Source organism: Neltuma alba, unplaced genomic scaffold (assembly GCF_004799145.2).
Source record: "Neltuma alba isolate B1F8T4 unplaced genomic scaffold, ASM479914v2 tig00010691_pilon, whole genome shotgun sequence".
NCBI classification, from domain to species: Eukaryota; Viridiplantae; Streptophyta; class Magnoliopsida; order Fabales; family Fabaceae; genus Neltuma; species Neltuma alba.
The window spans coordinates 185,334-196,663 of NW_021635531.1; the positions used below are offsets into that span (position 1 = coordinate 185,334).

At 33.7% G+C, this 11,330-nt stretch overlaps 2 protein-coding genes across 3 annotated transcripts; both read left to right on the forward strand.

Moving 5' to 3' along the window:
* The first annotated feature begins 5,953 nt into the window (after positions 1–5,953).
* LOC114758395 (probable disease resistance protein At4g27220) lies at positions 5,954–8,302 on the forward strand. Its single transcript, XM_028947435.1, has 2 exons — positions 5,954–6,191; positions 6,612–8,302. Exons 1-2 carry the CDS (start codon positions 5,954–5,956, stop codon positions 8,300–8,302), a joined length of 1,929 nt encoding a protein of 642 aa, XP_028803268.1.
* Positions 8,303–8,710: 408 nt separating this feature from the next.
* On the forward strand, positions 8,711–9,590 carry LOC114758405 (uncharacterized). 2 transcript variants are annotated; one of them, XM_028947446.1, is made up of 2 exons: positions 8,711–9,200; positions 9,489–9,590. In XM_028947446.1, exons 1-2 carry the CDS (start codon positions 8,803–8,805, stop codon positions 9,505–9,507), a joined length of 417 nt encoding a protein of 138 aa, XP_028803279.1. In that variant the 5' UTR covers positions 8,711–8,802; the 3' UTR covers positions 9,508–9,590. The 2 variants fall into 2 exon arrangements, with proteins under 2 accessions (XP_028803279.1, XP_028803280.1); XM_028947447.1 differs by having other exon boundaries at positions 9,495–9,590.
* Positions 9,591–11,330: the final 1,740 nt, after the last annotated feature.

The window sequence follows — 11,330 nt, forward strand, 5'->3', positions numbered from 1 at the left end:
CGGACTGCGTCATGTGGGCCGTCGTTCGGGGCATCTCACTTTTGCAAAAGGTATTTATTTTCTGAAACTCAATCTTGGGCTTAAATTATGGGCTTCTTATAATATTCCGGGTTCCAACCCGTATTCATCTGCTTTATCTGGGGCCCAAGGTGGTTCTTTGGATTGTTTTGAACTTTTGATGACTCCTCATCTGGGAAAGAAACTCACCTAGACCAGTTAGCTGAGGCCCACGTATGCAATCAAACCCATTCTTCCGGCTCCAATGCTTCTGTAACAGGAAAAGGAAGCCACGAGAAAGCGTCTACGATATGAAAACTCTTGGCCAAGTTCTAAACGAAACAAGAATGCAGGGACTCATGATCTCCACAAATGTTATAGTCCTACGGTAGAGAAGCCTAAATCTAACTGTAGGAAATGATGGATCCGATTACTTCGAACTAAAGCTCTTCAACTTGGAAATGGTGGCAAGGCAACAACGCTTCGAAATGATGTTTTAAGGCAGTTTGGTGAATAGCAAGACATTGAGAATGGAGATCTCTCTTTGAAACTCTTGGGCTTTTTCGAGCTTTATGCTAAAAATGCTCGAATGGGAAAGCTATGAATGACTCTCTAGAAACCAAGCATAGAATGGGTGGTCCTATGTTTGCTGGTTTTTTTGTGTAGGCTACTCAGTTTCCTTCTTCGCGCTTGGATTTGGTTTTTTCTTGCTGATTTTTTTTTCTTCAAGTTTTTGGTTTGCATGTCCTCTTGAGACTTGGACTTTGGTTCAGACGGATTCAACTTGGAGTTTCTACGCCTTGTGCGAATCTTAACTCCCAAGAGAGCTAGTATGGAGGAATTGTTTCTTGTTCATTCTTTCAAAACGAGGAGTTCATCAGTTCCTCAACCTTGCATGTGCAGTTCGAAAAGTAGTCAAGTCTGGGTCTCGTTCACCATGCTTGTTTGTTCGACTGTTTCTCGCGCTTGTTTGTATTGTGTTTTTGTTTCTGCAACGAGAGGCCGGCCTTTTCTGTTGGGCTCTTTGGACTTTGCTCAAATGGACTGGATGTGATTGGCCGGCTTTTTTTGTTTACTCATTGTATTGTGTTTTGAATAAATTTGACTTCTAATAGAAAAAAATATTTATAAATTTGAATAAATGAGAGACAAAATATTTTTTTGGTTATATTATGAATTCACTTTTTTCCATATGAATGACAATTATACCCCTTATTTTTTGAGTAAAATTTTATCATTTATTTATCATTGTGTAAACTTTACTCCTGTAGGTTGGCCCAAAAAAAAAACGTTGTTCCTTTGGAATATATTATATATTTTTTTAACTTTCAGCAATGAAACATGTTGAAAATAATTTATAAATAAGGCTATAGGAGCATAATTATGATTATCACTATTTTAATAATTTGGGAATAAATTGTACATGTTGCGATGATGATGATCTACAATAGATTTCAATTTGGAGAGTCCCTGAAACGACGACATAATAAGTATCTTATTTGGGCTCGAGTCTTGAGGCAAGGGAAACTAGTACTGAAATTCTCAAAAGTTGTAAAATTTTTTAAATTATTCTTTAAGAGATTTTCCTCCTAACGTATTCTCTCCCGCAGTATATTGCTCTCCCTTATTTCACCATCCAAGGATAGCAGAGAGTCTATCCATTTAGTCTCGTGGATTAAACAATTTTTCACCAAACAAATACCCTTTATGCTCAATTTTTTTAGGAAAGTTAATTTTTTAATCTTATAAGATTTAACTTTGTTATGACTCATTTCTTTTAATTTAACTTGTCACGACTCAGTTCCTAAGTTTGGTCTGTTTAACATATTAGCTTTTGCTATAAGTTACTTCATTTGTCTTTTTTTCATAAGCAACAACTACCATTACCTCTTTATCTTTAAATATAAGTAACATTTACAAGTTGTCTTAAATTTTTATAAGAAATTTTCTATTTTGCTCATATTAAAGACTTATTTTAATAGTTAATATATTTATTTTTTGTTTATTAAAACATCATTGCTTGGTTAATAAATGTTCTGGAGATTATATTTTAATATAATCTCTCTCTATAACACATTTTCTCTTTCTTTTATAATTCTTTTTATTATAATAATTTTTTATTCTCTTTCTTATACTCCTTTCCCCATGAATAAGTATATTTTATAGAACAAACTTTCAATTTTTATCCATTTATTATCTTTAATCTATTCTAACTAACTTTTTTATCTACGTGATTTAGTCTAAGGTTGTTTATAAAAATGGACGGAGTTTTTCATTCTTGTCAGCATACCATACAGATCAAAATGATTGGAGAAATTTCTGTTCTTTTTTTTTTTTTAAACAGTCACTCCGTGTCTTAAAAAAAAATATCCATATTAATGTTTTGTTACTTTTTCATCTCTTGGTCCATATTCTATGTTAAAGTTTTATTCATTTAGCATTCGTTAATTAATTAAGGTAATGAATTGCTTCATTCTATCGTTTATCAAATATTAGGTATCTATATATTTTCGTCTATATGGAATTATGGATTCGTTTGTTTCATATATAATCATCATAGGGTCCAGGCACAATCTAGCTAATGCTTACATTTAGCTATGCAAGATATTGTGTGCTGAGACAACTTCTCAACAAAAACTGGAGGGTTTGAGGTGCAACGCACTTCAGTACATTACTTACAGAATTTGTTTCTCGCATGACTGGTTTTTTAAGATGATGGTTTACTCAGATAAATCCTTAAGTAAGGATGCAGCATTTCGGTTTAGAAAGCCCTGGATCATTCCTTGATGCTATACACAGAGAATTCTTAGATTTTTAACTTCTTACAGTTTGAAGGCGAGATTGTTTAAAGGCTACTTAGTTTGAAATTACCTTGGAGGAAAAATTAATTTTTTTTAAAAAAATTGCTTTTCAAAAAATTTGATTGTATCCTTATCAACACCACCTTCGTGGGAAGTACTTGGAACTTCATGAGGGCTTCTTGACTTGTACTGTTTGGTTGTGACCTAGCTAATGTTATTAAGTATTCCTTTTGGTCTAAATATAAAACTCATTTTATAATGTAATTTATATTATAAGATGTGTTTTATATTTAGGAGGAGTATTGTTTAAAGAAAAATCAGATTCTCCAAATAATTTCTGCATGCAGTAGATGAGAGAGAAAAAGGATGAAACGCGGAAGATGATAAAGTCAAAAATGTCCGTGGAAAGAAAGAGCGCAAAGTCATCATCAGTGGAAGAAAACATTCTAATAATAAAGCACTCAGTCATACAGCTGGAAAACAATATTCTGTATAAATAATGACTTCTTTTTCTGGGCAAAGTTACACTCATGAATATTTTATAATCCATCTTTTCTGATCTCGAAATTCCCAAAGTTCTTAATTATATGCCTATTCTCTCTTTCTCCATTATTTGCACACATTTTCTTCTCCGTTGACGCATCAAGTCTGCAGCACTACTGTTTCTCACCGGAGTCAGTCGTCGCCCATGCTTCAATCCACAACTTGAAATAGAATTTAGTAATTTTCTCTCTTTTCTCTGCTTTTCCATTAGCTTACTATGTAACCTGATTTTCATCTTCGTTTGTTGTTACTTCTGCTTCAGCCTTTGCCCCAACCTTATTAAAAAAAACAAAAAAATCATTCTCTCGGGAAAGCTAAGTTTGTTTCCAACTGTATGTGAAAGTGTGTTATAACCAAGTTTCAGACTGTGGAACTGTATATATGTCTTCAATTTTGATTATTACGTCTGGTTCAGCATATATATTGCATATGCAGGAACAGCAATAATGGACAAGGTGGGTGGAAGGCCAAGGGATGATGTGTGGCAACACGTTGAGCTATTGGAGGGAGGACGAAGAGTGAAGTGCAAATATTGTGGCTGGGAATTTGCAGCGAGTGCTAACAGAATCAAATCTCATATTAATAAGGACAAGGGCAAAGGCATTCGAGTCTGTCCAAATTTTGTTTCAGACAAAGGAAGAAACTCCATTAATGATCCAAGAGACAGCATCCTACATTCTCAACAAGGTATTGCTTCAGTCTAATTCAAAATATAAGTCATACGTAACTCATTTTGGGAGTAATTAATATTTATTTATCAATTTTATTTCTGGAATTAATACTTCAATGTAACTCTTGATATTTTTCTTTTTCCCTCGCAATCTTAATTAATATAAATAAAGTAGGAAAAGTTTTCAACTCGAGACAGATTTAATGAGTTAATATATTGTTATACTCCTATCTTTTTTAAGTCATACAGAGAGGTTTTTTTTTTTTAAAAAAAAGAAAGCTACACTGTATAGGTTTAAATGAAGGTAAAATTAATTAGATACTCCTTTAATTTTCAGATAGATGTGAAGAGTTTTAAATCTTCTCTTAGTTCTGGTAATTTTTCCCGTTTTTTTAACGAAGCAGGACAAATCCAAGCTGAAGCAAACTATCAGGAAGTGTTTCCAGTTGGGTCATCTTCTGTTTCCAATAGGGAGAATGAAGACTTGCAAGTCATACAATATGTGTTTGAATGCTTAAGGTTGGATTTATGCGTCCAAAATTTGTGTGTGTGCTTCTAATATGTATATATGAATGTATTTTATTTCCCCTAGTTCTATTTTTTGATATGCATATCATTCTAACTCTTCAGTCCTGAAGATAAGGTTTTTATTTCCCCGCTTTCATATTTGACTCAAGAAGAATTCACCACACTTAAACCGGAGACTTTTTTGGATTCATTGGTGAGTATTTATTATATTTTATATTCGATTTTAATATTAATGACCAAGGTTTTAGTCATATTAACATTTAGTTCCATTCATTATATTCTTAGGTAATAGATATTTTTGTGGAGATGTTAACCCATGTTGAGCGAAAGAAAACTATGCCTTTGAATTGGTATCTTCCTGTGACATTTTCGGTGATTTTCTATTCCCTTTCTTGTTATATGATGTATATCAATAGATTTTTAATCTAAAACCAGTTCATTGACAATAATTTTTAATGATTCGTCCATGATATGATTATAGAATGCAGCACTCGGAGGTAGCATAGGTCAATTCTTGCACTTTGTCCGCTGCCAACGAATAAGAGAAAATTATATGTCTGACCTGGAATCCTGTAAAAAGGTATGTCGTTTCAACTCTTTATAAAAAAGGTTCTTTATCAACATGATTACTTGCTTTTGAAAGAATTATAATCAACTCTTCAAGAAAAAAAATTATCAGTAAGTTTTAATGACAAATAAGTAGTTGTTATTTATTATCATGGAACTTGTCATTATAAGCTACTCTGTTGTTATTCAAATTTTTTAATAATTATATTCCTTACTTGGGACGTTATATTATTCTCCTTTTTTCCTGCTCTATGTCAATTTGATTTTTGTTATCACAAATAATAGGTGTTTATTCCTGTTTACATTGAAGCAAAGCCAACTGGTGGACATTTTTATTTATACATTATTCATTTAAAGAATGAAGAGATTGAAATATGGGATTCGCTACTCAATACATTTGTGGCTGAGCCAGAACGCAATGAGATAACAAAAAATGGTGAGAGTTAGATAATTGCAATATTCAGAAGATTAACCGATTAATTATTCTTTTGATTATATATAATATTTTATTTATATCTAGTTGCTTGCGATGGAAAAGCTGTTCGTGAAAGTAGCATTTACAAAATTTCGTTCCAAGATGGAAAACGACATCCTTCTACAGCCTAATGGGTGAGTGAACAATTACTATTGTATAAAATTATATAAACTTTACTAGAAAAAGTTTTTATCATAACCTTATCATATATATATATATATTTATACGTTTTAATTTGTAGATTTGACTGTGGCATCTTTGTTGTGAAGTTCATGGAACAGTCACATAATTATGTGAAGGGAAATTCTTTATTTCAGGTACGACCTCTTGCAAAGATATTAGTAATAGACTCATATGGGTAAGCACTTACACATGCCCACGCGAGCACTCTCTTTTAGTCATATAGTAAACGATAAGGACAATTATATGCAGTTTGACAGTAAAAAAGAAAGGGAGGATTTGGCTTCAAAGTTGCTCAACAGTGACCTCAACCAAGAAAAACAAAATCTATACGACAAAGCAAGACGGCACTTTGCACAAGTTGAACAACAGGATGGCAATAAAAGGTTACGAATTGACAGAGTGAATAAATCTGATAGTTTAGAAAAAGGTACGAGTATCAGCAGATAAAATATATATCCAACTCCTTTTATTTGTCATTTATGAAAATGTATTAAAATTACTTCACGTTTTTAAACTTTAAAAAATTGTCCTAAACATTTTTGGCCGAAAAAATTGTCATAACTACCAGTATTTCTCTTAGCCACTCTCTTCTCTATAACTTCTTGGATTAGTTAATGAGGGACAAGTGGAGAAAAAATATTTAATGCTGCCTAAATTCTGTGGTGACTTGCATTTTGAATGCTCGAAAATTTTCAAATTTCGATTTACACACAGGGACGGATAGAGTATATACATATATTGATATATATGACTACTTAAAATTTGAATGCCATATACTTAAGCTTAATTTTTTATATATTCTTCTTACTCTCTTTACTTAATTATTCATTACTGTTCTTGTTGCTAGGATCCTCTAAAGGTTATACATTGCCTATGACAGATTTAATAGGTTGTGATTTTCAAAGGCATATTCAAGATATATGGAAATGGATAATGGATGACACGGTGTCAGCAATTGGAATTTGGGGAATGGGAGGGTCAGGAAAAACAGCCTTAGCAACCCATATACATAACAAGCTTATTTTGGAAGAAGTTAGTAGTGACATTAAAGTTATTTGGGTAACTGTATCACAAAATAGCATCTCCCATTTGCAAAAAGTGATAGCCAAATCAATTGATCTAGATATATCTGATGAGTTTGAGGTTAAAAGAGTTGCCGGGAAATTATTTCAAGCATTCAAAGAGATGAACAAATGTGTTATTATTTTAGATGATGTTTGGGATCATTTCTTTCTAAAGGACGTTGGATTTCCTATGTCAGATAATCAAATTATATTGATTTTGACCACCCGTATAAGGAATGTGTGTCAAGGTATGGGTTGTAAGGAGGTAATAGAAGTGGCGCCTCTAGATGATGATGATGATGAAGAAGAGAGTTGGGATTTGTTTAAGGAGGTTTTGGGATCCTTCCGTGAAGAACTGTCTTCGAAAGTGGAAGATATTGCACGGAATGTGGCACAAAAATGTGAGGGTTTTCCCCTAGCTATTGTTAGAATCGCGACAAGCATGAAGGGGAAAACAGAAGCTAGAGAATGGAGTCATATGTTGGAATGTCTTCAAAACCTGGGCAATGGGCAATATGAAGTGGACAAATGGGTATTGCCAATTTTGAGATCTAGCTATGATTTCTTAAATAACAAATTGCAAAGATTCTTCTTGTATTGTGCTTTAAGTACCGATGGAATTTTTGACGACGATGAGCGTGATCGTTGGATAAGAAGATTTGTTTATGAAAACATAGATGGGACAAGGAAGTTGAGGGTGCAGTATTACGAAGGTTATAAAATTTTGCATAAATTAGAGGATCATAGCATGTTGGACTATATTGAGGGTGCATGGGTGATAAACAAATTTCTTAGAGCCCTTGCTATTGGTATTGCAGAAGAAACTTGTAAAATTATGGGAAAAGCTGATAAGAATTTGACAGAAATACCGAGTGATGACCAATGGACAGAAGATCTACAAAAAGTTTTTTTGACGGGAAACAACATACAAACAATTCCAAATGGAACGTGTTTTAAGTGTTCTCAACTTTCGATGTTGCTTTTGGATTGTAATGTAGAACTCAACCACATTCTAGATAAATTTTTCAACAACACGCCTGCTCTCAAGATACTTGATTTGTCTGAGACTATGATTGAGCGTTTGCCTGCATCGTTGTTCAACTTGAAATGTCTGATTGCATTATTACTCTCAGGATGTACAAAATTGAGTTACATTCCCTCACTAGGAAAATTGAAACGGTTAATATCATTGGATCTATCTTCTACTGCCATCACTGAAGCACCTACGGGCTTGGAATCATTGGTCAATCTTAGATGCCTATCTCTACTCCCTGCAGAAAAGCTGAAAATGTCAGCATGGCTTCTATCCACATTGATCAATTTAGAGTGTCTTGAGGCGGGTTGGGCCCAATGCTCAACGGATGTGATTGGACAAGGTACACAAGTTTTGAAAAGGTTGGAAGTTATAGTAGCCCATTTTTGTGACATTAGCGCGTTCAATAACTTTGTGAGCTTCCTGGCCCATAATGTGTAACCATAAGCTATCGATTAACTTTAGGGGGCTACTTTCCAGTATGAAAAAAAAATAAAAACTTTAGGGGGTGCAAGATACGATCAACTACGCCGGCACTATAATCATCATTCTTATGATGGAGAAATTCCGTGAACAAGATACTTATTAAGAATATGGACTGGGGAAATGAAAAAGTTATACTCCCAGGAGGCATCGTCGACGAGTTGGTTATCGAGACTAGTGGCCGAGGGAAAGGTGACAGATCCTTATGTAGTGTTTTATCATCTGGCCACCACAATAATCCATCACAAATTAAACTGCTGGAAATCATAGTATGTAATGGTTTGGAGTGCTTATATTGTTGTAATTGCCCCTTTTGCCCCTCTACTCAACTTGTTGGATGTCTCAAAATGTATTCTTTGAAGGGATTGAAAGATTTAGTGTCACCATATGCTGATTCCTTGCATCAATCCATCCTATTTTCTCATCTCACAGATCTCAATATTCGGCAATGCCACCGCATGGAGGCTCTGATGACACCCAAGTTACTGGCACACCTACAAAACTTGCGCACCATTGATGTTGATTGTTGTTGCAACATGAAAGAAATGGTTGGAGCTGAAGAGGATCATTCTGAATTGGAACCTACAGCTGGTAGTGGCGACCTCATGGTCCTTCTGCCTAACCAACCTACTCACCCTACTCTCATTCTCCCCAAGTTGACATCTCTCAAATTAAATTTCATGCCACAATTAGATGTCGTATACAGAGGCATCATGCTCTGCCCTTCCCTCCAAACATTCTCTGCTAATAGTTGCCGTCAACTAAATCACCCTCAGATAGCGATCTCAAATGATGGAGGTGGGCTTCTGATGGAGAAAACCCCAACTGGATACCGTTGGGGAATTAATATTGATTAATCAGGTCCATATCTGACTTATTTTATACTCCTTCGGTCCTTATTATAAGACCCAATTTGACTTTTTATTTGGTCCTAATTATAAGACCCAATCCATTTCTCTCTTTATTTATGCATTTTTTTCCAGATAATCCTTCTAATAATGATAGTTTTAGCCAATATACTTAATTGAAAGAATATTTTAGGAATAACAACACTTATTTATTATAAATAACCAACTTAACTTACTTCCTTAATCTCCTCAAATAAGTCCATTGGGTCTTATAATTAGGACCGAGAGGAGTATTATGTTTATGATTCTGATTGAATCTCGGCAATTTAAGAATATTGTTACCGTTTGTGTGTACTTATCCTCAAGCTTCAAATGTACTGATAAGCTTCTCATCTCTAATGACACAAAGTGACGAACTTTGAAAACCTAAAATTTATATTAGAGCCACATAATCATATGTTTCTTTCTTTATTGTTTATTTCTCCCTGCCTGCTTGTGTTGTACTTGATTTTTGTGATCACCACTAACCTTGCACGCTCACATCAATTTCAAAATTGCTGCCAATAAAAAATATTAATGTTCCCATAATTGAAATTTTGTTTGTTATAAATTATATGAAATTGAAATAAATCGTAGATTATAACGTGAAAATCTGTTCTTGTGTTTTATTTGAATGCTCAAAGTGTGCATTACACAATACAGGAAGTTAATCATTGTGAATATATTTCATCTCCGAAGTTTCTAATGGTATTGTCAGTTATTCAATTAGTCACAAAGTATAGTTTCAAAGTTGTTTGTGGCATGTGTAACATCTCAAATTTTTAAATTTTATGATAACAGGGGAAAGAAATTTATTAAAATTATTTAAAGCCTAAAAAAATTTGGAAAAATTTCAAGGACTCAGGAGGACCTATTTTTTTAAAGATTCAAGAAAAATAGGTTGAGGTTTATATTTGAGATAAAAATTTTAGGATAATTATTTTATGAGGTAAATAAGCTAATTGAGGCATAAAATCCTTAAAATGAATTAAGGATTGATTTCTGAAATTAAAGGTTATTTTCTTAAAAAATTCAGGGAAAATGGTTAGGAATTGATTTTTGATTCCCAATTTTAGAAAAATTATTTTATGAGCCAAAGAAGTTAATAGAGAAGGAAAATCCATTTAAAATATGATGGATTAATTTTTGGATTTATTTTATATTTCAGAAATTAGTTGAAAGGATGAAAGTGACTACAAACTTGTTGATCATTTCTCACCTTTTTTTTTTTAAAATTTGATTAAACCCATCTGCTCCTCTTTCCATCATTTCGACAGGAAGCCAGAGAGAAAAAAAGAAAGCCAAGAGAAACGTGAGAGGGAGACCGTAAGAGCAGAAGCCGTCCGAGTAGTGATCGGTGGCCGTTTCCTTGCATGCCCAGCTTAGTCTCTGAACAAGGTGAGTCCTCTGATCATCATTCTACTCTTCTTCTTCGGTTTGCTAAGTGTTTGAAGAGTTATGATGAAAGAAGCTTGGTTTCTAGTGAGAGAAACTCTTGATTGAGTGCGAAACTTGATGATGAGGAAAGAGTAGTATTTGTTGATGATAATGGAGTGTGATTTTTAACTTGCATGTGGATTTCCATGCTCTGTTTTAGGTTGGCCGAAACAGGGGAAAGAAGGTTGTTTGAATTTGTAGCTCAGAATCTATTAAAATCAAGACCCATAACAGTAAAAATCTCATTGCATGTGAGTATGTTGGATTGCATGTTGTTTTCTTCTTTCGTTTGGTGGATAATGGGACTAAGTGGGGAGCAGAACTTGAACTCCTTTCCTTTTGCGTGTTGTGGTGCAGTTAAGGGAGATTAGATGGATCAATGGGTGTGATAATTTGAATGCTAAATTTGAATTTGAATACATAGCTATAAATCTGGAAAATTTCCAGATCTGGAGTAAAAGTTATGTGTGTTAGAGGACAATCAAATTGATTGTATATAAGGCAAATCTCAAGAGCTTAAATGTGATCAAGTGCTAATCACAAGAGGTTAAATAGAATGAGTAACTTTGAAAACTAGGAATCAGTTTGCAGTTTTTGTCTAATGATCCTGAAAATGTTTTGCAGTTACTTTGGATTGTTAAAGTTGTCTAGAGATATTGAAA

Excerpts from the sequence above, each read along its gene's own strand:
- LOC114758395 (XM_028947435.1), top strand. The coding sequence starts at position 5,954 with ATGCCCACGCGAGCACTCTCTTTTAGTCATATAGTAAACGATAAGGAC. Across the intron at positions 6,192-6,611 it reads ATCTGATAGTTTAGAAAAAG|GATCCTCTAAAGGTTATACA; the intron begins GTACGAGTATCA and ends TCTTGTTGCTAG.
- LOC114758405 (XM_028947446.1), top strand. The coding sequence starts at position 8,803 with ATGGAGGCTCTGATGACACCCAAGTTACTGGCACACCTACAAAACTTG.